The 25584-nt window shown below is 54.5% G+C and overlaps 1 protein-coding gene across 4 annotated transcripts in view; it reads left to right on the top strand.

Annotated features, from left to right (window-relative positions):
- The window catches only part of INTS3 (integrator complex subunit 3), a 106468-nt gene extending 82867 nt beyond the window's left edge, over positions 1–23601 (top strand). For all 4 annotated transcript variants that reach the window (XM_063946700.1, XM_063946701.1, XM_063946699.1 and 1 more), the window contains exons 25-30: positions 2047–2095; positions 7606–7773; positions 15949–16049; positions 21027–21099; positions 21278–21431; positions 23185–23601. In XM_063946700.1, the coding sequence (XP_063802770.1) occupies positions 2047–2095; positions 7606–7773; positions 15949–16049; positions 21027–21099; positions 21278–21431; positions 23185–23262 (623 nt within the window). In that variant the 3' untranslated portion in view covers positions 23263–23601. The remainder of the gene's footprint in view (positions 1–2046; positions 2096–7605; positions 7774–15948; positions 16050–21026; positions 21100–21277; positions 21432–23184) is intronic.
- The last annotated feature ends 1983 nt before the right edge of the window (positions 23602–25584 follow it).

Raw genomic sequence — 25584 nt, 5'->3', positions numbered from 1 at the left:
TGTTCCCTTTCCCCTGCCTGACTCTGTTCTCACGCCTTGCCCTGCCTTACTCACCCTGTTCCCTTTCCCCTGCCTGACTCTGCTCTCACGCCTTGTCCTGCCTTACCCTGTTCCCTTTCCCCTGCCTGACTCTGCTCTCACGCCTTGTCCTGCCTTACTCACCCTGTTCCCCATTCCCCTGCCTGACTCTGCTCACACGCCTTGTCCTGCCTTACTCACCCTGTTCCCCTTCCCCTGCCTGACTCTGCTCACACGCCTTGTCCTGCCTTAATCACCCTGTTCCCCTTCCCCTGCCTGACTCTGCTCACACGCCTTGTCCTGCCTTACTCACCATGTCCCCCTTTCCCTGCCTGACTCTGCTCACACGCCTTGTCCTGCCTTACTCACCCTGTTCCCCTTCCCCTGCCTGACTCTGCTCTCACGCCTAGTCATGCCTTACTCACCATGTTCCCCTTCCCCTGCCTGACTCTGCTCACACGCCTTGTCCTGCCTTACTCACCCTGTTCCCCTTCCCCTGCCTGACTCTGCTCACACGCCTTGTCCTGCCTTACTCACCCTGTTCCCCTTGCCCTGCCTGACTCTGCTCACACGCCTTGTTCTGCCTTACTCACCCTGTTCCCCATTCTCCTGCCTAACTCTGCTCTCATTGCTTGTCCTGCCTTACTCACCCTGTTCCCCTTCCCCTGCCTGACTCTGCTCACACGCCTTGTCCTGCCTTACTCACCCTGTTCCCCATTCTCCTGCCTGACTCTGCTCACGTGCCATGTCCTGCCTTACTCACCCTGTTCCCCTTCCCCTGCCTGACTCTGCTCTCACGCCTTGTCCTGCCTTACTCACCCTGTTCCCCTTCCCCTGCCTGACTCTGCTCTCACGCCTTGTCCTGCCTTACTCACCCTGTTCCCCCTTCCCCGGCCTGACTCTGCTCTCACGCCTTGTCCTGCCTTACTCACCATGTTCCCCTTCCCCTGCCTGACTCTGCTCTCACGCCTTGTCCTATCTTGCTCACCCTGTTCCCCTTCCCCTGCCTGACTCTACTCTCACGCCTTGTCCTGCCTTACTCACCCTGTTCCCCCTTCCCCGGCCTGACTTTGCTCTCACGCCTTCTCCTGCCTTACTCACCCTGTTCCCCTTCCCCTGCCTGACTCTACTCTCACGCCTTGTCCTGCCTTACTCACCCTGTTCCCCTTCCCCTGCCTGACTCTGCTCTCACGCCTTGTCCTGTCTTACTCACCCTGTTCCCCTTCCCCTGCCTGACTCTGCTCTCACGCCTTGTCCTGTCTTACTCACCCTGTTCCCCTTCCCCTGCCTGACTCTGCTCTCACGCCTTGTCCTGCCTTACTCACCCTGTTCCCCTTCCCCTGCCTGACTCTGCTCTCACGCCTTGTCCTGTCTTACTCACCCTGTTCCCCTTCCCCTGCCTGACTCTACTCTCACGCCTTGTCCTGCCTTACTCACCCTGTTCCCCCTTCCCCGGCCTGACTTTGCTCTCACGCCTTGTCCTGCCTTACTCGCCCTGTTCCCCATTCCCCGGCCTGACTCTGCTCTCACGCCTTGTCCTGCCTTACTCACCCTGTTCCCCCTTCCCCGGCCTGACTCTGCTCTCACGTCTTGTCCTGCCTTACTCACCTTGTTCCCCCTTCCCCCGGCCTGACTGCTCACACGCCTTGTCCTTCCTTACTCACCCTGTTCCCCTTCCCCTGCCTGACTCTGCTCACACGCATTGTCCTGCCTTACTCACCCTGTTCCCCTTTTCCTGCCTGACTCTGCTCACACGCCATGCCCTGCCTTACTCACCCTGTTCCCCTATTCCTCTGCCTGACTCTACTCACACGCCTTGTCCTGCCTTACTAACCCAGTTCCCCTTCCCCTTCCCCTTCCTCTGCCTGACTCTGCTCACACGACTTGTCCTGCCTTACTCACCCTGTTCTTATTCCCCTGCCTGACTCTGCTTACACGTCTTGTCCTGCCTTACTAACCCTGTTCCCCCTTTCCCTTGCCTGACTCTGCTCACACGACTTGTCCTGTCTTACTTACTTCTCGTTACAGAACACCCCGAGGCTTTATCCTGTCTCCTCTTACAGCTCAGACGAGAGAAGTGAGTAGCACTGTGACCGTAGATCACGTGTATTGAAGATTATGCGTACTTGTAATTCTGCGGCAGGAGGAAAGAGCGAGGACTGTGTGTTTGTCTGGGGCAGGATGGGAGAGAGGACTGTGTCTGGGGCAGAACGGGAGAGAGGACTGTGTGGGGGCAGGATAGGAGAGAGGAGTGTGTGGGGGCAGGATAGGAGAGAGGACTGTGTGGGGGCAGGATAGGAGAGAGGACTGTGTGTGGGGCAGGATGGGAGAGAGGACTGTATGTGTCTGGGCAGGACGGGAGAGAGGACTGTGTGTGGGGCAGGATGGGAGAGAGGACTGTGTCTGTCTGGGGCAGGACGGGAGAGAGGACTGTGTGGGGGCCGGATAGGAGAGAGGACTGTGTGTGGGGCAGGATGGGAGAGAGGACTGTATGTGTGTGGGGCAGGATGGGAGAGAGGACTGTATGTGTGTGGAGCAGGATGGGAGGGGGCACTGTGTGTCTGGGACAGGATTGGAGGGGGCACTGTGTGTCTGGGGCAGGATGGGAGAGAGGACTGTGTGTGGGGGGCAGGATGGGAGAGAGGACTGTGTGTGTGGGGGGCAGGATGTGAGAGAGGACTGTGTGTGTGTGGGGCAGGATGGGAGAGAGGACTGTGTGTGGGGGGGGGGCAGGATGGGAGGGGGCACTGTGTGTCTGGGGCAGGATGGGAGAGAGGACTATGTGTGTGGGGCAGGATGGGAGAGAGGACTGTGTGTGTGGGGCAGGATGGGAGGGAGGACTGTGTGTGTGGGGCAGGATGGGAGAGAGGACTGTGTGTGGGGCAGGATGGGAGAGAGGACTGTGTGTGGGGCAGGATGGGAGAGAGGACTTTGTGTGTGGGGCAGGATGGGAGAGAGGACTGTGTGTGTGGGGCAGGATGGGAGAGAGGATTGTGTGTGGGGCAGGATGGGAGAGAGAACTGTGTGTGTGTGTGTGGGGCAGGATGGGAGAGAGGACTGTGTGTGGGGCAGGATGGGAGAGAGGACTGTGTGTGTGGGGCAAGATGGGAGAGAGGACTGTGTGTGTGGGGCAGGATGGGAGAGAGGACTGTGTGTGGGGCAGTATGGGAGAGAGGACTGTGTGTGGGGCAGTATGGGAGAGAGGACTGTGTGTGGGGCAGGATGGGAGAGAGGACTGTGTGTGGGGCAGGATGGGAGAGAGGACTGTGTGTGGGGCAGGATGGGAGAGAGGACTGTGTGTGTGGGGCAGGATGGGAGAGAGGACTGTGTGTCTGGGGCAGGATGGGAGAGAGGACTGTGTGTGGGGCAGGATGGGAGAGAGGACTGTGTGGGGGGCAGGATGGGAGAGAGGACTGTGTGTCTGGGGCAGGATGGGAGAGAGGACTGTGTGTGTGGCAGGATGGGAGAGAGGACTGTGTGTGTGTGGGGCAGGATGAGAGAGAGGACTGTGTGTGTGGCAGGATTGGAGGGGGCACTGTGTGCGGGGGGCAGGATGGGAGAGAGGACTGTGTGTGGGGCAGGATGGGAGAGAGGACTGTGTGTGGGGCAGGATGGGAGAGAGGACTTTGTGTGTGGGGGGCAGGATGTGAGAGAGGACTGTGTGTGGGGCAGGATGGGAGAGAGGACTGTGTGTGGGGGGGGCAGGATGTGAGAGAGGACTGTGTGTGTGTGGGGCAGGATGGGAGAGAGGACTGTGTGTGGGGGGGGGGGCAGGATGGGAGGGGGCACTGTGTGTCTGGGGCAGGATGGGAGAGAGGACTATGTGTGTGGGGCAGGATGGGAGAGAGGACTGTGTGTGGGGCAGGATGGGAGAGAGGACTGTGTGTGTGGGGCAGGATGGGAGAGAGGACTGTGTGTGGGGGGCAGGATGGGAGAGAGGACTGTGTGGGGGCAGGATGGGAGAGAGGACTGTGTGTGTGGCAGGATGGGGGAGAGGACTGTGTGTGTGTGGGGCAGGATGAGAGAGAGGACTGTGTGTGTGGCAGGATTGGAGGGGGCACTGTGTGCGGGGGGCAGGATGGGAGAGAGGACTGTGTGGGGCAGGATGGGAGGGGGCACTGTGCGGGGGGCAGGATGGGAGAGAGGACTGTGTGTGGGGCAGGATTGGAGGGGGCACTGTGTGTGTGGGGCAGGATGGGAGAGAGGACTGTGTCCGTGGGGCAGGATGGGAGAGAGAACTGTGTGTGTGTGGGGCAGGATGGGAGAGAGAACTGTGTGTGTGTGGGGCAGGATGGGAGAGAGGACTGTGTGTGTGGGGCAGGATGGGAGGGGTCCAGTGTGTGTGGGGGGCAGGATGGGAGAGAGGACTGTGTGTGGGGCAGGATGGGAGAGAGGACTGTGTGTGTGGGGCAGGATGGGAGGGGGCACTGTGTCCGGGGGGCAGGATGGGAGGGTGCACTGTGTGCGGGGGGCTGGATGGGAGAGAGGACTGTGTGTGGGGCAGGATGGGAGAGAGGACTGTGTGTCTGGGGCAGGATGGGAGAGAGGACTGTGTGTGTGGGGCAGGATGGGAGAGAGGACTATGTGTGGGGCAGGATGGGAGAGAGGACTGTGTGTGGGGCAGGATGGGAGAGAGGACTGTGTGTCTGGGGCAGGATGGGAGAGAGGACTGTGTGTCTGGGGCAGGATGGTAGAGAGGACTGTGTGTCTGGGGCAGGATGGGAGAGAGGACTGTGTGTCTGGGGCAGGATGGGAGAGAGGACTGTGTGTGGGGCAGGATGGGAGAGAGGACTGTGTGTGTGGGGCAGGATGGGAGAGAGGACTGTGTGTGGGGCAGGATGGGAGAGAGTACTGTGTGTGGGGCAGGATGGGAGAGAGGACTGTGGGTGGGGCAGGATGGGAGAGAGGACTGTGTGTGGGGCAGGATTGGAGGGGGCACTGTGTGTGTGTGGCAGGATTGGAGAGAGGACTGTGTGTGGGGCAGGATTGGAGGGGGCACTGTGTGTGTGTGTGAGGCAGGATTGGAGAGAGGACTGTGTGTGGGGCAGGATGGGAGAGAGGACTGTGTGTCTGGGGCAGGATGGGAGAGAGGACTGTGTGTGTGGGGCAGGATGGGAGAGAGAGGACTGTGTGTGTGGGGCAGGATGGGAGAGAGGACTGTGTGTGGGGCAGGATGGGAGAGAGGACTGTGTGTGGGGCTGGATGGGATAGAGGACTGTGTGTGGGGCTGGATGGGATAGAGGACTGTGTGTGGGGGGCAGGATGGGAGAGAGGACTGTGTGTGGGGCAGGATGGGAGAGAGGACGGTGTGTGGGACAGGATGGGAGAGAGGACTGTGTGTGGGGCAGGATGGGAGAGAGGACTGTGGGTGGGGCAGGATGGGAGAGAGGACTGTGTGTGGGGCAGGATTGGAGGGGGCACTGTGTGTGTGGGGCAGGATGAGAGAGAGGACTGTGTGTGTGGGGCAGGATGGGAGAGAGTACTGTGTGTGTGGGGCAGGATGGGAGGGAGGACTGTGTGTGTGAGGCAGGATGGGAGAGAGGTCTATGTGTGTCTGGGCAGGATTGGAGAGAAGACTGTGTGTGGGGCAGGATTGGAGGGGGCACTGTGTGTGTGGGGCAGGATGGGAGAGAGTACTGTGTGTGTGGGGCAGAATGGTAGGGAATACTGTGTGTGTGGGGCAGGATGGGAGGGAGGACTGTGTGTGTCTGGGCAGGATGGGAGAGAGGACTATGTGGGGCAGGATGGGAGAGAGGACTGTGTGTGGTGCAGGATGGGAGAGAGGACTGTGTGTGGTGCAGGATGGGAGAGAGGACTGTGTGTGTGGGGCAGGATGGGAGAGAGGACTGTGTTTCTGGGGCAGGATGGGAGAGAGGACTGTGTGTGGGGCAGGATGGGAGAGAGGACTGTGTGTGGGGCAGGATGGGAGAGAGGACTGTGTGGTGCAGGATGGGAGAGAGGACTGTGTGTGGGGCAGGATGGGAGAGAGGACTGTGTGTGTGGGGCAGGATGGGAGAGAGGACTGTGTGTGGGGCAGGATGGGAGAGAGGACTGTGTGTGGGGCAGGATGGGAGAGAGGACTGTGTGTGGGGCAGGATGGGAGAGAGGACTGTGTGTGGGGCAGGATGGGAGAGAGGACTGTGTGTGGTGCAGGATGGGAGAGAGGACTGTGTGTGTGGGGCAGGATGGGAGAGAGGACTGTGTTTCTGGGGCAGGATGGGAGAGAGGACTGTGTGTGGGGCAGGATGGGAGAGAGGACTGTGTGTGGTGCAGGATGGGAGAGAGGACTGTGTGTGTGGGGCAGGATGGGAGAGAGGACTGTGTGGTGCAGGATGGGAGAGAGGACTGTGTGTGGGGCAGGATGGGAGAGAGGACTGTGTGTGGGGCAGGATGGGAGAGAGGACTGTGTGTGGTGCAGGATGGGAGAGAGGACTGTGTGTGTGGGGCAGGATGGGAGAGAGGACTGTGTTTCTGGGGCAGGATGGGAGAGAGGACTGTGTGTGGGGCAGGATGGGAGAGAGGACTGTGTGTGGTGCAGGATGGGAGAGAGGACTGTGTGTGTGGGGCAGGATGGGAGAGAGGACTGTGTGGTGCAGGATGGGAGAGAGGACTGTGTGTGGGGCAGGATGGGAGAGAGGACTGTGTGTGGGGCAGGATGGGAGAGAGGACTGTGTGTGGTGCAGGATGGGAGAGAGGACTGTGTGTGGTGCAGGATGGGAGAGAGGACTGTGTGTGTGGGGCAGGATGGGAGAGAGGACTGTGTGTGTGGGGCAGGATGGGAGAGAGGACTGTGTGTGTGGTGCAGGATGGGATAGAGGACTGTGTGGGGCAGGATGAGGGGCTATCTAGCAGCTGGAGAATAGTCTGTACAGAGAAGACGAGCCCCTGTGTTCGGCCTGTGAGTGGAATGACTGGGTGAATGACTGAGTGGAATGGCGTCCTGTGTGGAGGGGGAGACATAATTAGGGCTGCGCTGGTCCCTAATTACACTGGCCTCTTATCTGTACCAGGGCTCTTTTGTACGTCCGCCTGCCGCTCAGACACCCTCTGTGTCATGAATTCTCCTATTGTGCAGAGGAGACAGCGGCCTGGTAGATAAGAGCGCTCTGTCACTGAGCGCTGACACTCTCCCTCTCCGTACGGCAGCACAGCCAGCAGTCAGGTGTTACGCCCGGGAGATGGGGCAGAATAGACAGAGCAGGACGCTACTCAGTGGGTGCAATAAGTAGGATGGTGGTAGCTCAGCAGTGATGCACATTACAGTCCGCAGTGATTGCAGCACGATAAGCCCTCCGGATATATGCAGACACACTGAGTATACAGAAGTGGCACTTAACACAACAGCACCCTTCCCTCAGCGTGTCACATTCTGCAATATCCTGTACAGCGAGATCTCTTATCCACCTGGCATCTCCTGTCCTCCATCTATGTGGGGTTAGCGGGGCTGTTGGTGCCTCTCCGAGCACCCATCGCTCAGTTTCGCTCTAGGCAGAGGTTACTTTTACTATTACGTTGCGTTTATCTGCGATTCCTCCCCGTTTTCAGCATCTATGATACCTCCCAAATCATTCTTCTTCTAATCTCCAGACCTACTGAGGAGATGGTAAAGATGGTCCTCAGCCGGCCGTGTCACCCTGATGATCAGTTCACCACGAGTATACTGCGGCACTGGTGCTTGAAGCATGACGACAATTTGGCGGAACATATCAAGTCTTTGCTCATCAAGAATAACAGTCTTCCCCGGAAACGGCAAAGGTAAGAGGCCTTGTTTAGACGTAGCAGTTTTATGCCAAGTCTGGCCTGGCTAGAAGACTACCACATCCCATGGCGAGAACTAGGAACAGGTCTCCTGATCAGGCCTTGGAACTAGTACCACTACACCTGATCTTAACCAACATCGGTACCTTCATGCTTGATCTTAACCAACATCGGTACCTCCTTGCTTGATCTCATCCAACACAAGGACCAGTAACATCAGTACCATCTTAACCATCCTCAGAGCCAGGAACCACCACTGCCCATCTCCAACATCCTCAGAGCCAGGAACCACCACTGCCCATCTCCAACATCCTCAGAGCCAGGAACCACCACTGCCTAGACCATAATTCCCCATATCACCCATCCTGACAGAAAGGAATCACCACTCCCCATCTCACCCACCCTGAGAGCCACCTAGACTACCACTCCCCATCTCACCCACCCTGAGAGCCACCTAGACTACCACTCCCCATCTCACCCACCCTGAGAGCATAGACCACCACTCCCCATCTCACCCACCCTGAGAGCCACCTAGACTACCACTCCCCATCTCACCCACCCTGAGAGCATAGACCACCACTCCCCATCTCACCCACCCTGAGAGCCACCTAGACTACCACTCCCCCATCTCACCCACCCTAAGAACCTAGACCACCACTCCCCATCTCACCCACCCTAAGAGCCACCTGGACTACCACTCCCCATCTCACCCACCCTAAGAGCCACCTGGACTACCACTCCCCATCTCACCCACCCTAAGAGCCACCTGGACTACCACTCCCCATCTCACCCACCCTAAGAGCCACCTGGACTACCACTCCCCATCTCACCCACCCTGAGAGCATAGACCACCACTCCCCATCTCACCCACCCTGAGAACCTAGACCACCACTCCCCATCTATCCCACCCTGAGAACCTAGACCACCACTCCCCATCTATCCCACCCTGAGAGCCAAGAACCACCACTCCCCATCTATCCCACCCTGAGAGCCAAGAACCACCACTCCCCATCTCACTCACCATGAGAGCCTAGACCACCATTCCCCATCTCAGCCGACCTGAGCGCCTAGACCACGACTTCCAAATTCTCCTGCCAGAAGAACCAGGACCTTCTATCCATGTCTCCATCCTCCAGTGTTTCAGATGATCATCCTGGTGTCCTGGACACGGATCAGAACCACAATTACCAGCTGTAGCTTATATTACTCCTGTATGGCATCTCATTGTCTCTGTAGTCTTTCCTGAGTGCCTGATCTTGGCGGAGGAGACAGCTGATAGTGTCACACTAATGGGTTAGGTTCGGGATCCCGACGGTCGCTATCTAGAGTTCAGCTTGCCGACGCTGGGGTCCCATCCGCCAGAATGCCGATGGACACCCAAGAGTGGTAATAGCCCTCGGCCCCCTGCCGGCATTCTGGCGTCGGTATGCTGACCACCGGGATTGTGACTGCATTCCCTCACACTACCTCACCACACCAGTGCCGCACTGTAATATGCTATAGATCCAACTCACCACACCAGTGCGGCACTGTAATATGCTATAGATCCAACTCACCACACCAGTGCCGCACTGTAATATGGTATAGATCCAACTCACCACACCAGTGCCGCACTGTAATATGGTATAGATCCAACTCACCACACCAGTGCCGCACTGTAATATGGTATAGATCCAACTCACCACACCAGTGCCGCACTGTAATATGGTATAGATCCAACTCACCACACCAGTGCCGCACTGTAATATGGTATAGATCCAACTCACCACACCAGTGCCGCACTGTAATATGGTATAGATCCAACTCACCACACCAGTGCCGCACTGTAATATGGTATAGATCCAACTCACCACACCAGTGCCGCACTGTTATATGGTATAGATCCAACTCACCACACCAGTGCCATACTGTAATATGGTATAGATCCAACTCACCACACCAGTGCCGCACTGTAATATGGTATAGATCCAACTCACCACACCAGTGCCGCACTGTAATATGCTATAGATCCAACTCACCACACCAGTGCCGCACTGTAATATGCTATAGATCCAACTCACCACACCAGTGCCGCACTGTAATATGCTATAGATCCAACTCACCACACCAGTGCCGCACTGTAATATGCTATAGATCCAACTCACCACACCAGTGCCGCACTGTAATATGCTATAGATCCAACTCACCACACCAGTGCCGCACTGTAATATGGTATAGATCCATCTCACCACACCAGTGCCGCACTGTAATATGCTATAGATCCAACTCACCACACCAGTGCCGCACTGTAATATGCTATAGATCCAACTCACCACACCAGTGCCGCACTGTAATATGCTATAGATCCAACTCACCACACCAGTGCCGCACTGTAATATGCTATAGATCCAACTCACCACACCAGTGCCGCCCTGTAATATGCTATAGATCCAACTCACCACACCAGTGCCGCCATGTAATATGGTATAGATCCAACTCGTCACACCAGTGCCGCACTGTAATATGGTATAGATCCAACTCGTCACACCAGTGCCGCACTGTAATATGCTATAGATCCAACTCACCACACCAGTGCCGCACTGTAATGTGGTATAGATCCAACTCGCCACACCAGTGCCGCACTGTAATGTGGTATAGATCCAACTAACCACACCAGTGCCGCACTGTAATATGGTATAGATCCAACTAACCACACCAGTGCCGCCACGTAATATGGTATAGATCCAACTCACCACACCAGTGCCGCACTGTAATATACTATAGATCCAACTCACCACACCAGTGCCGCACTGTAATATGGTATAGATCCAACTCACCACACCAGTGCCGCACTGTAATATACTATAGATCCAACTCATCACACCAGTGCCACACTGTAATATGGTATAGATCCAACTCACCACACCAGTGCCGCCACGTAATATGGTATAGATCCAACTCACCACACCAGTGCCGCACTGTAATATACTATAGATCCAACTCGCCACACCAGTGCCGCACTGTAATATGGTATAGATCCAACTCACCACACCAGTGCCGCACTGTAATATGCTATAGATCCAACTCACCACACCAGTGCCGCACTGTAATGTGGTATAGATCCAACTCGCCACACCAGTGCCGCACTGTAATATGGTATAGATCCAACTCACCACACCAGTGCCGCACTGTAATATGGTATAGATCCAACTCACCACACCAGTGCCGCACTGTAATATGCTATAGATCCAACTCACCACACCAGTGCCGCACTGTAATATGCTATAGATCCAACTCACCACACCAGTGCCGCACTGTAATATGCTATAGATCCAACTCACCACACCAGTGCCGCACTGTAATATGGTATAGATCCAACTCACCACACCAGTGCCGCACTGTAATATGGTATAGATCCAACTCACCACACCAGTGCCGCACTGTAATATGCTATAGATCCAACTCACCACACCAGTGCCGCACTGTAATATGGTATAGATCCAACTCACCACACCAGTGCCGCACTGTAATATACTATAGATCCAACTCACCACACCAGTGCCGCACTGTAATATGGTATAGATCCAACTCACCACAACAGTGCACACTGTAATATGGTATAGATCCAACTCACCACACCAGTGCCACACTGTAATATGCTATAGATCCAACTCACCACACCAGTGCCGCACTGTAATATAGTATAGATCCAACTCACCACACCAGTGCCGCACTGTAATATGCTATAGATCCAACTCACCACACCAGTGCCGCACTGTAATATGCTATAGATCCAACTCACCACACCAGTGCCGCACTGTAATATGCTATAGATCCAACTCACCACACCAGTGCCGCACTGTAATATGGTATAGATCCAACTCACCACACCAGTGCCGCACTGTAATATGCTATAGATCCAACTCACCACACCAGTGCCGCACTGTAATATACTATAGATCCAACTCACCACACCAGTGCCGCACTGTAATATGGTATAGATCCAACTCACCACACCAGTGCCGCACTGTAATATGGTATAGATCCAACTCACCACACCAGTGCCGCACTGTAATATGCTATAGATCCAACTCACCACACCAGTGCCGCACTGTAATATGGTATAGATCCAACTCACCACACCAGTGCCGCACTGTAATATGCTATAGATCCAACTCACCACACCAGTGCCGCACTGTAATATGCTATAGATCCAACTCACCACACCAGTGCCGCACTGTAATATGGTATAGATCCAACTCACCACACCAGTGCCGCACTGTAATATGCTATAGATCCAACTCACCACACCAGTGCCGCACTGTAATATGGTATAGATCCAACTCACCACACCAGTGCCGCACTGTAATATGCTATAGATCCAACTCACCACACCAGTGCCGCACTGTAATATGCTATAGATCCAACTCACCACACCAGTGCCGCACTGTAATATGCTATAGATCCAACTCACCACACCAGTGCCACACTGTAATATGGTATAGATCCAACTCACCACACCAGTGCCGCACTGTAATATGCTATAGATCCAGATACATCTGCTAACTCTGGAGTTATCCAGCTGTGCCTGTAACGTGTATAGTATTCATCACATCATTCCTTTCCTGCATATCACACCCATTACTCCCATGCATATTACACCCATGCATATCACAGTGTGACCTGTCCAAGGTGCTATACAGGCCTGGTCAGAGACAAGTCAGTGAGTGACACATGGAGACGAGACAGGCCTGGTCAGAGACAAGTCAGTGAGTGACACATGGAGATGAGACAGGCCTGGTCAGAGAGAGGTCAGTGAATGACACATGGAGATGAGACAGGCCTGGTCAGAAAGAGAGGTCAGTGAGTGACACATGGAGACGAGACAGGCCTGGTCAGAGAGAGAGAGGGGTCAGTGAGTGACACATGGAGACGAGACAGGCCTGGTCAGAGAGAGAGAGAGAGAGAGAGAGGTCAGTGAGTGACACATGGAGACGAGACAGGCCTGGTCAGAGAGAGAGAGAGAGAGAGAGGTCAGTGAGTGACACATGGAGACGAGACAGGCCTGGTCAGAGAGAGAGGTCAGTGAGTGACACACATGGAAACGAGACAGGCCTGGTCAGAGAGAGAGAGAGAGAGAGAGGTTAGTGAGTGACACATGGAGACGAGACAGGCCTGGTCAGAGAGAGAGAGAGAGGTCAGTGAGTGACACATGGAGACGAGACAGGCCTGGTCAGAGAGAGAGAGTTCAGTGAGTGACACATGGAGACGAGACAGGCCTGGTCAGAGAGAGAGGTCAGTGAGTGACACATGGAGATGAGACAGGCCTGGTCAGAGAGAGAGAGGTCAGTGAGTGACACATGGAGACGAGACAGGCCTGGTCAGAGAGAGAGGTCAGTGAGTGACACATGGAGATGAGACAGGCCTGGTCAGAGAGAGAGAGAGGTCAGTGAGTGACACATGGAGACGAGACAGGCCTGGTCAGAGAGAGAGAGAGAGGTCAGTGAGTGACACATGGAGACGAGACAGGCCTGGTCAGAGAGAGAGGTCAGTGAGTGACACATGGAGACGAGACAGGCCTGGTCAGAGAGAGAGAGAGAGAGGTTAGTGAGTGACACACTTGGAGATGAGACAGGCCTGGTCAGAGAGAGAGGTCAGTGAGTGACACATGGAGACGAGACAGGCCTGGTCAGAGAGAGAGGTCAGTGAGTGACACATGGAGACGAGACAGGCCTGGTCAGAGAGAGAGGTCAGTGAGTGACACATGGAGACGAGACAGGCCTGGTCAGAGAGAGAGGTCAGTGAGTGACACATGGAGACGAGACAGGCCTGGTCAGAGAGAGAGAGAGGTCAGTGAGTGACACATGGAGACGAGACAGGCCTGGTCAGAGAGAGAGGTCAGTGAGTGACACATGGAGACGAGACAGGCCTGGTCAGAGAGAGAGGTCAGTGAGTGACACATGGAGACGAGACAGGCCTGTTCAGAGAGAGAGGTCAGTGAGTGACACATGGAGACGAGACAGGCCTGGTCAGAGAGAGGTCAGTGAGTGACACATGGAGACGAGACAGGCCTGGTCAGAGAGAGAGGTCAGTGAGTGACACATGGAGACGAGACAGGCCTGGTCAGAGAGAGAGGTCAGTGAGTGACACATGGAGATGAGACAGGCCTGGTCAGAGAGAGAGAGAGGTCAGTGAGTGACACATGGAGACGAGACAGGCCTGGTCAGAGAGAGAGAGAGAGGTTAGTGAGTGACACACTTGGAGACGAGACAGGCCTGGTCAGAGAGAGAGGTCAGTGAGTGACACATGGAGACGAGACAGGCCTGGTCAGAGAGAGAGAGAGAGAGAGATCAGTGAGTGACACATGGAGACGAGACAGGCCTGGTCAGAGAGAGAGGTCAGTGAGTGACACATGGAGACGAGACAGGCCTGGTCAGAGAGAGAGAGAGAGAGGTCAGTGAGTGACAAATGGAGACGAGACAGGGCTGGTCAGAGAGAGAGGTCAGTGAGTGACACATGGAGACGAGACAGGCTTGGTCAGTGAGAGAGGTCAGTGAGTGACACATGGAGACGAGACAGGCCTGGTCAGAGAGAGAGGTCAGTGAGTGACACATGGAGACGAGACAGGCCTGGTCAGAGAGAGAGAGAGAGGTCAGTGAGTGACACATGGAGACGAGACAGGCCTGGTCAGAGAGAGAGGTCAGTGAGTGACACATGGAGACGAGACAGGCCTGGTCAGAGAGAGAGGTCAGTGAGTGACACATGGAGACGAGACAGGCCTGGTCAGAGAGAGGTCAGTGAGTGACACATGGAGACGAGACAGGCCTGGTCAGCGAGAGAGAGAGAGAGGTCAGTGAGTGACAAATGGAGACGAGACAGGGCTGGTCAGAGAGAGAGGTCAGTGAGTGACACATGGAGATGAGACAGGCCTTTGTCAGAGAGAGAGGTCAGTTAGTGACACATGGAGATGAGACAGGCCTGGTCAGAGAGAGAGAGAGGTCAGTGAGTGACACATGGAGACGAGACAGGCCTGGTCAGAGAGAGAGAGGTCAGTGAGTGACACATGGAGACGAGACAGGCCTGGTCAGAGAGAGAGAGAGAGAGAGAGAGAGGTCAGTGAGTGACACATGGAGACGAGACAGGCCTGGTCAGAGAGAGAGAGAGAGAGAGGTTAGTGAGTGACACACTTGGAGACGAGACAGGCCTGGTCAGAGAGAGAGAGAGAGAGGTCAGTTAGTGACACACTTGGAGACGAGACAGGCCTTTGTCAGAGAGAGAGGTCAGTTAGTGACACATGGAGACGAGACAGGCCTGGTCAGAGAGAGAGGTCAGTGAGTGACACACTTGGAGACGAGACAGGCCTGGTCAGAGAGAGAGGTTAGTGAGTGACACACTTGGAGACGAGACAGGCCTGGTCAGAGAGAGAGAGAGAGAGGTCAGTTAGTGACACACTTGGAGACGAGACAGGCCTTTGTCAGAGAGAGAGGTCAGTTAGTGACACATGGAGACGAGACAGGCCTGGTCAGAGAGAGAGGTCAGTGAGTGACACATGGAGACGAGACAGGCCTGGTCAGAGAGAAAGAGAGGTTAGTGAGTGACACATGGAGACGAGACAGGCCTTTTTCAGAGAGAGAGGTCAGTTAGTGACACATGGAGACGAGACAGGCTTGGTCAGTGAGAGAGGTCAGTGAGTGACACATGGAGACGAGACAGGCCTGGTCAGAGAGAGAGAGAGGTCAGTGAGTGACGCATGGAGACGAGACAGGCCTGATCAGAGAGAGAGAGAGGTCAGTGAGTGAAACATGGAGAAGAGACAGGCCTGGTCAGAGAGAGAGAGAGAGGTCAGTGAGTGACACATGGAGACGAGACAGGCCTGGTCAGAGAGAGAGGTCAGTGAGTGACACATGGAGACGAGACAGGCCTGGTCAGAGAGAGAGGTCAGTGAGTGACATGTGGAGACGAGACAGACCTGGTCAGAGAGAGAGAGAGAGAGAGAGGTCAGCGAGTGACACATGGAGACGAGACAGGCCTGGTCAGAGAGAGGTCAGTGAGTGACACATGGAGACGAGACAGGCCTGGTCAGAGAGAGAGGTCAGTGAGTGACACAGATGGAGGCGAGATGTGCTGTGTGACCTCTCCTGGTCGGCGACCGTCAGGCACATGGATGTATAATCTGCTGTTTCCTCTTTGCAGTCTCCGGAGTTCGAGCAGTAAATTGGCCCAACTGACGCTGGAGCAGATCCTGGAACATCTGGACAATCTGAGAGTGAACCTGTCCAACACCAAACAAAACTGTTAGTACCACCTCATCCCAAGGGTCCTCACCACCTGTCCTCTTCCTGCCCCAGCCACGTACCCCTGTATAATGCCCATTGCCTGGCCCTATTCTCCTGTCCCCATGTACCACCTCATCCCAAGGGTCCTCACCACCTGTCCTCTTCCTGCCCCAGCCACATACCCCTGTATAATGCCCATTGCCTGGCCCTATTCTCCTGTCCCCATGTACCACCTCATCCCAAGGGTCCTCACCACCTGTCCTCTTCTTGCCCCGGCCACGTATCCCTGTATAATGCTCACTGTCAGGACCTACCCTCCTATCCCCATGTACCACCTCATCCCATGGGTCCTCACCACCTGTCCTCTTCCTGCCCCGGCCACGTACCCCTGTGTAATGCCCACTGTCAAGACCTACCCTCATCCCATGGATCCTCACCACTTGTCCTCTTCCTGCCCCGGCCATGTACCCCTGTATAATGCCCATTGCCTGGCCCTATTCTACTGTCCCCATGTACCACCTCATCCCAAGGGTCCTCACCACCTGTCCTCTTCCTGCCCCAGCCACGTACCCCTGTATAATGCCCATTGCCTGGCCCTATTCTCCTGTCCCCATGTACCACCTCATCCCAAGGGTCCTCACCACCTGTCCTCTTCCTGCCCCAGCCACGTACCCCTGTATAATGCCCATTGCCTGGCCCTATTCTCCTGTCCCCATGTACCACCTCATCCCAAGGGTCCTCACCACCTGTCCCCTTCCTGCCCTGGCCACGTATCCCTGTATAATGCTCACTGTCAGGACCTACCCTCCTATCCCCATGTACCATCTCATCCCATGGGTCCTCCCCACCTGTCCTCTTCCTGCCCCGGCCACGTACCCCTGTGTAATGCCCACTGTCAAGACCTACCCTCCTATCCCCATGGTGCCACACTACATACTATCCCCATCACCACCTCATCCCATGGGTCCTCACCACCTACACTAGCGTGCAAAAGTCTTTGGCCAAGAAAAGTAATTGTTAATAAAAAAACAAAATGTAGTGAAAAGAAACGATACCACCGTATGTTAGTACATCACGCTGTACTAAGTGGAAGTGGAATTATTGGGAAGGGTTCCATCCTGTAACAAGATAATGACCCTCAGCACACATCCGTCTATCAGTTATTTGGAAAGTAAGGAAGAGCAGAACGTTCTACAGATGATGGCGTGGCCTCCTCAGCCACCTGATCTCATCCCATTGAGAACCTCTGGGATGAATTAGACTGAAAAGTTTGTGCAATGGCTCCAACAAATAGTGAAGATTTATGGGAATGTCTGAGACCTGGAAAGGGATAAGTTACCAAACTTTAGAAAAGTCAGTGTCTCGGATGTCCAAATTATGTGACCCAGTGATACACGCCAGAGGAGGACACATTGATGAAAGTCCTTTTAATCTGAAATTTATGTTCTACTATAAAATTATAAACCAGTTTGATAATGTTTAGTTACAATATTATGTGAAACAGTATTAGTCATATTATCATTATATCCATAGTTGATGGAACTAAATCGCCAACCTGTCCTCCACCAGAACCACCCCAAGTCATGACGTGTAACTGTATGACTTATCTGAGACACGTTCTCCAAACATTCTTCCAACATTCTGTAGTCTTCTGATTCCGAAAAGCTCATATTTGGACTCGTCGAACCAAAGTACTTTTTTCCACTGATCCAGTGTCCAGTTCCGGAGTCTTTGGCCCATCGAAGGTGTTTTACTTTTCTTACAGACCTCAGCAATGGTTTCTGCACTTAAAGTAAAGTCCTGAAGTCTCCTTTCTAGTCATGACAATGATTGTAGGGAGCAATTAAAGTTGCTATTCATTAGGAGAGCGGAATAGAAGTAACATAAGCTTCGGCCAAAGGCTCTTATACGCTGGTCTATCCTCTTCCGAAATCCCACATCCAGATCTTCTTCCTATCAAGACATCCTTGTGTCCAAATCCCTCAGCCACATCCCATATTGTTATATATGTTATATGGAGGTCATTGTATGTTATATATAGAGGTCACCAAAGACTAGTGATCACAGCAGCCGTCAGTGGCGGCATGTAGTGTTATATGGTGGTCATTGTATGTTATATATAGAGGTCACCAAACACTAGTGATCACAGCAGCTGTCAGTGGCGGCATGTAGTGTTATATGGAGGTCATTGTATGTTATATATAGAGGTCACCAAACACTAGTGATCACAGCAGCTGTCAGTGGCAGCATGTAGTGTTATATGGGGGTCATTGTATGTTATATATAGAGGTCACCAAACACTAGTGATCACAGCAGACGTCAGTGGCGGCATGTAGTGTTATATGGGGGTCATTGTATGTTATATATAGAGGTCACCAAACACTAGTGATCACAGCAGCTGTCAGTGGCGGCATGTAGTGTTATATGGAGGTCATTGTATGTTATATATAGAGGTCACCAGACACTAGTGATCACAGCAGCTGTCCGTGGCGGCATGTAGTGTTATATGGGGGTCATTGTATGTTATATATAGAGGTCACAAACACTAGTGATCACAGCAGCTGTCAGTGGCGGCATGTAGTGTTATATGGGGGTCATTGTATGTTATATATAGAGGTCACCAAACACTAGTGATCACAGCAGCCGTCAGCGCCGGCATGTAGTGTTATATGGAGGTCATTGTATGTTATATATAGAGGTCACCAGACACTAGTGATCACAGCAGCTGTCAGTGGCGGCATGTAGTGTTATATGGGGGTCATTGTATGTTATATATAGAGGTCACCAAACACTAGTGATCACAGCAGCCGTCAGTGGCGGCATGTAGTGTTATATGGGGGTCATTGTATGTTCTATATAGAGGTCACCAAACACTAGTGATCACAGCAGCTGTCAGTGGCGGCATGTAGTGTTATATGGAGGTTATTGTATGTTATATATAGAGGTCACCAAACACTAGTGATCACAGCAGCCGTCAGTGGCGGCATGTAGTGTTATATGGGGGTCATTGTATGTTCTATATAGAGGTCACCAAACACTAGTGATCACAGCAGCTGTCAGTGGCGGCATGTAGTGTTATATGGAGGTTATTGTATGTTATATATAGAGGTCACCAAAGACTAGTGATCACAGCAGCCGTCAGTGCCGGCATGTAGTGTTATATGGGGGTCATTGTATGTTATATATAGAGGTCACCAAACACTAGTGATCACAGCAGCTGTCAGTGGCGGCATGTACTGTTATATGGAGGTCATTGTATGTTATATATAGAGGTTACCAAACACTAGTGATCACAGCAGCTGTCAGTGGCGGCATGTAGTGTTATATGGGGGTCATTGTACGTTATATATAGAGGTCACAAACACTAGTGATCACAGCAGCTGTCAGTGGCGGCATGTAGTGTTATATGGGGGTCATTGTATGTTATATATAGAGGTCACCAAACACTAGTGATCACAGCAGCTGTCAGTGGCGGCATGTAGTGTTATATGGGGGTCATTGTACGTTATATATAGAGGTCACAAACAGTGATCACAGCAGCTGTCAGTGGCGGCATGTAGTGTTATATGGGGGTCATTGTACGTTATATATAGAGGTCACAAACAGTGATCACAGCAGCTGTCAGTGGCGGCATGTAGTGTTATATGGGGGTCATTGTATGTTATATATAGAGGTCACCAAACACTAGTGATCACAGCAGCTGTCAGTGGCGGCATGTAGTGTTATATGGGGGTCATTGTATGTTATATATAGAGGTCACCAAACACTAGTGATCACAGCAGCTGTCAGTGGCGGCATGTAGTGTTATATGGGGGTCATTGTATGTTATATATAGAGGTCACCAAACACTAGTGATCACAGCAGCTGTCAGTGGCGGCATGTAGTGTTATATGGAGGTCATTGTATGTTATATATAGAGGTCACAAACACTAGTGATCACAGCAGCTGTCAGTGCCGGCATGTAATGTTATATGGGGGTCATTGTACGTTATATATAGAGGTCACAAACAGTGATCACAGCAGCTGTCAGTGGCGGCATGTAGTGTTATATGGGGGTCATTGTATGTTATATATAGAGGTCACCAAACACTAGTGATCACAGCAGCTGTCAGTGGCGGCATGTAGTGTTATATGGGGGTCATTGTATGTTATATATAGAGGTCACCAAACACTAGTGATCACAGCAGCCGTCAGTGCCGGCATGTAGTGTTATATGGGGGTCATTGTATGTTATATATAGAGGTCACCAAACACTAGTGATCACAGCAGCTGTCAGTGGCGGCATGTAGTGTTATATGGGGGTCATTGTATGTTATATATAGAGGTCACCAAACACTAGTGATCACAGCAGCTGTCAGTGCCGGCATGTAGTGTTATATGGAGGTCATTGTATGTTATATATAGAGGTCACCAAACACTAGTGATCACAGCAGCTGTCAGTGGCGGCATGTAATGTTATATGGGGGTCATTGTAATACAGGGATAACACACGGCAGGCAGGTAAGGTCTCACAGGGTGTTGTCCAGTCCTGGAGAGCGAAAGAGAACCTTTCGGGTCCCATGTGACCCTGTTTTTAGGCTTTTAATGAGAAGTTTTTGGTATTAGAAGCCACATTGCACGAGATTCCTTTCTGACTGTGGAGCTGCAGCTCCCCCTGGTGGCGGAACAGTGCTACTGCAAGCCTGATGTGACAGTCTTTTCCTCTTCTCCCTGTTCCGGGGCACCTGGCAGGTATCGGCAGTATCTGCAGTTTGCTGGGGCACCGTGGAGGATGGTTATCAACCATACGTTCCACATAGTGCTACCCCCAAATGTCATCTCATTAATGATAAGAAGCTGAATTCTCTCCGAGTGCTGTGTGATGTGTGTTACATGCTGCTAGCATCCTGACGTGTCTATCATGGGGCCATCCATCCCTGTGCTGGTCACTGACGTGGCAGCAGTGAGGATGAGAGTTATTACTAGGCTGGACCCATAATGGTGTTTTCTGCTCAGTTTTCAGCCAGACGCCGATCCTACAAGCCCTCCAGCATGTCCAGGCCAGCTGCGACGAGGCACACAAGATGAAGTAAGTGCCGCACCTGGGGGTTGAGGCTGTGTGCTGTATAGAACACCCAGTGGGGGCCTTCTGTTGCCCGACGCGGCTGTGTCGTTCACTTCCGCTGCATAGTCTTAGGGCGTCTTGATTGGTAATAGTGCATCCGTACATTAAAGAACAGATCCTAGATAGTGTCTTGTCCTCTCAGATTCAGCGACCTTTTCTCACTGGCGGAGGAATATGAAGACTCAACAAAGCCGCCCAAGAGTCGGCGGAAAGGTCCCATGACGAGTCCTCGAAGTAGAAAGAACATGGCGCAGCCGGCTAACACAGAAGAGGACTCTGCATCCAGCACCGCATCGGTGAGTCGCAGGGAGACTGGGCCTGTGCGGGGGTGAGAGCGCCTGGTGGGGCCTGTGCGGGGGTGAGAGCGCCTGGTGGGGACTGCGCGGGGGTGAGAGCACCTGGTGGGGACTGCGCGGGGGTGAGAGCGCCAGTCGCGCCTGGTGGGGACTGCGCGGGGGTGAGAGCGCCTGGTGGGGACTGCGTGGCGGTGAGAGCGCCTGGTGGGGACTGCGTGGCGGTGAGAGCGCCTGGTGGGGACTGCGTGGCGGTGAGAGCGCCTGGTGGGGACTGTGCGGCGGTGAGAGCGCCTGGTGGGGCCTGTGCGGCGGTGAGAGCGCCTGGTGGGGCCTGTGCGGCGGTGAGAGCGCCTGGTGGGGCCTGTGCGGCGGTGAGAGCGCCTGGTGGGGCCTGCGCGGCGGTGAGAGCGCCTGGTGGGGACTGCGCGGGGGTGAGAGCGCCTGGTGGGGACTGCGCGGGGGTGAGAGCGCCTGGTGGGGCCTGCGCGGGGGTGAGAGCGCCTGGTGGGTCCTGCGCGGGGGTGAGAGCGCCTGGTGGGTCTTGCGCGGGGGTGAGAGCGCCTGGTGGGGCCTGCGCGGGGGTGAGAGCGCCTGGTGGGGATAATGGGTGACTGGTTTGAGATTGCATGATGCTAGTGGGGACTGTGAATGGTCTGAGAGCGCCTGGTGGGTACTGTGTGTATGTGGGGGGGGGGCTGGCGGCGTGAGATGGCCCGGTGGGGACTGTGGTGGGGGTGGCAGGTGTGAGATGGCCCGGTGGGGGGCAGGTGTGGGATGGCCCGGTGGGGACTGTGGTGGGGGGTGGCAGGTGTGAGATGGCCTGGTGGGGACTGTGGGGGAAGGGGGGGGGGGGGGGGGGCAGGTGTGAGATGGCCTGGTGGGGACTGTGGGGGAAGGGGGGGGGGGCAGGTGTGAGATGGCCTGGTGGGGACTGTGGGGGAAGGGGGGGGGGGCAGGTGTGAGATGGCCTGGTGGGGACTGTGGGGGGATGGGGGGGTGGCAGGTGTGAGATGGCCCGGTGGGGACTGTGGTGGGGTTGGCAGGTGTGAGATGGCCCGGTGGGGACTGTGGTGGGGTTGGCAGGTGTGGGAGGGCCAGGTGGGGACTGTGGGGGTGGCAGGTGTGAGATGGCCCCGTGGGGTGGGGAATGTGGTGGGGGGTGGCCCGGTGGGGACTGTGGGGGTGGCAGGTGTGAGATGGCCCGGTGGGGTGGGGACTGTGGTGGGGGTGGCGGGTGTGAGATGGCCCGGTGGGGTGGGGCCTGTGGTGGGGGTGGCAGGTGTGAGATGGCCCGGTGGGGTGGGGACTGTGGTGGGGGTGGCAGGTGTGAGATGGCCCGGTGGGGTGGGGACTGTGGTGGGGGTGGCAGGTGTGAGATGGCCACGTGGGGACTGTGGTGGGGGTGGCTGGTGTGAGATGGCCACGTGGGGACTGTGGTGGGGGTGGCTGGTGTGAGATGGCCACGTGGGGACTGTGGTGGGGGTGGCTGGTGTGAGATGGCCACGTGGGGACTGTGGTGGGGGTGGCTGGTGTGAGATGGCCACGTGGGGACTGTGGTGGGGGTGGCTGGTGTGAGATGGCCACGTGGGGACTGTGGTGGGGGTGGCTGGTGTGAGAGGGACTATGGACCATTGATGAGGGGATTGGTACACAGTAATGCTGGGAAGGGGCTGGTGGTCCCCGTGTTGGACTCTTGGTGGGGTGGGACAGGATAATACTTGCACCATTGTGTGATGTGATAATGTACTTACAGGAGGAGGAAGACGCCAAGCCAAAGCCCAGCAAGAGGAAGAGGAAGGGGTCCGCCGCGGTGGGCTCAGACAGTGATTGATCCCCCCCACTGGTTGGAGCTGACGATATCCAGGCCGCAGTGGGCGGATCAGGACGTTGTTGGGGACTTTATCTGTACTGGGCAGATCACTGCGTCTAACAATTCACATCAGTCCGCCATCTTCCCCAGAAGCCACGCTACACGGGCGCAATAAACTGAGTGGACGCTGAGCCCCTCCCATGACGGAGGCGGGACCTTTATACTAAAACAAATTTCATATTTTCTTATTGAACTGTAAATAAAAGTCTCATTACCGGACGCGCCGCCCCCATACAGACATGTACATGTTTTTTAGAAAAATAATATTTTAAAACACAATAAATGGATTCCTGAAACCCACCCCGTCTCCCAGCGCACCTCGCCCTCTATTCCTGCTCGCACCTCGCCCTCTATTCCTCTCCTGCCTATCCACACAGCCTCTAACCAATCACATCATCAGAATGTGCACAGCAGCACAGAGTATATCAGGAGATGAGGGATGTGTCAGTGAGGACAGGGCTGCATGTGACAGGGGCAGTGACATGATGTGAGGAGGGGAATGGAGGCAGCAGGAAGCCACAGACAGAGTTATATAGTGGGAGGAGCAGGGTCACCAGCAGCACAGAGTATATCAGGAGATGAGTGATGTGTCAGTGAGGACAGGGCTGCATGTGACAGGGGCAGTGACATAATGTGAGGAGGGGAATGGAGGCAGCAGGAAGCCACAGACTCAGAGTTATATAGTGGGATGACCAGGGTCCCCAGCAGCACAGAGTATATCAGGAGAGGAGTGATGTGTCAGTGAGGACAGGGCTGCATGTGACAGGGGCAGTGACATGATGTGAGGAGGGAATGGAGGCAGCAGGAAGCCACAGACTGAGAGTTATATAGTTGGAGGAGCAGGGTACCCAGCAGCACAGAGTATATCAGGAGATGAGTGATGTGTCAGTGAGGACAGGGCTGCATGTGACAGTGACATGATGTGAGGAGGGAATGGAGGCAGCAGGAAGCCACAGACTGAGAGTTATATAGTTGGAGGAGCAGGGTACCCAGCAGCACAGTGTATATCAGGAGATGAGTGATGTGTCAGTGAGGACAGGGCTGCATGTGACGGGCAGTGACATGATGTGAGGAGGGGAATGGAGGCAGCAGGAAGCCACAGGAGAGTTATATAGTGGGAGGAGCAGGGTCCCCAGCAGCACAGAGTATATCAGGAGATGAATGATGTGTCAGTGAGGACAGAGCTGCATGTGACAGGGGCAGTGACATGTGAGGAGGGGGATGGAGGCAGCAGGAAGCCACAGACTGAGAGTTATATAGTGGGAGGAGCAGGGTCCCCAGCAGCACAGAGTATATCAGGAGAGGAGTGATGTGTCAGTGAGGACAGGGCACCATGTGACAGGGGCAGTGACATGATGTGAGGAGTGGAATGGGGGCAGCAGGAAGCCACAGACAGAGTTATATAGTGGGAGGAGCAGGGTCCCCAGCAGCACAGAGTATATCAGGAGATGAGTGATGTGTCAGTGAGGACAGGGCTGCATGTGACAGGGGCAGTGACATGATGTGAGGAGGGGAATGGAGGCAGCAGCAAACCACAGACTGAGAGTTATATAGTGGGAGGAGCAGGTTCCCCAGCAGCACAGAGTATATCAGGAGATGAGAGATGTGTGAGTGAGGACAGGGCTGCATGTGACAGGGGCAGTGACATGATGTGAGGAGGGGAATGGAGGCAGCAGGAAGCCACAGACTGAGAGTTATATAGTGGGAGGAGCAGGTTCCCCAGCAGCACAGAGTATATCAGGAGATGAGAGATGTGTGAGTGAGGACAGGGCTGCATGTGACAGGGGCAGTGACATGATGTGAGGAGGGGAATGGAGGCAGCAGGAAGCCACAGACTGAGAGTTATATAGTGGGAGGAGCAGGGTCTCCAGCAGCACAGAGTATATCAGGAGATGAGTGATGTGTCAGTGAGGACAGGGCTGCATGTGACAGGGGCAGTGACATGATGTGAGGAGGGGAATGGAGGCAGCAGGAAGTCACAGACTGAGAGTTATATAGTGGGAGGAGCAGAGTCCCCAGCAGCACAGAGTATATCAGGAGATGAGTGATGTGTCAGTGAGGACAGGGCTGCATGTGACAGGGACAGTGATGTGAGGAGGGGAATGGAGGCAGCCGGGAGCCACAGACTGAGAGTTATATAGTGGGAGGAACAGGGTCCCCAGCAGCACAGAGTATATCAGGAGATGAGTGATGTGTCAGAACAGGGCTGCATGTGACAGAGGCAGTGACATGATGTGAGGAGGGGAATGGAGGCAGCAGGAAGCCACAGACTGAGAGTTATAT

Source organism: Pseudophryne corroboree, chromosome 12, assembly GCF_028390025.1.
Source record: "Pseudophryne corroboree isolate aPseCor3 chromosome 12, aPseCor3.hap2, whole genome shotgun sequence".
In the NCBI taxonomy this organism is placed as follows: Eukaryota; Metazoa; Chordata; class Amphibia; order Anura; family Myobatrachidae; genus Pseudophryne; species Pseudophryne corroboree.
Note: the sequence above shows the minus strand (reverse complement) of the source record. Positions and strands in the feature narration are given on the sequence as shown.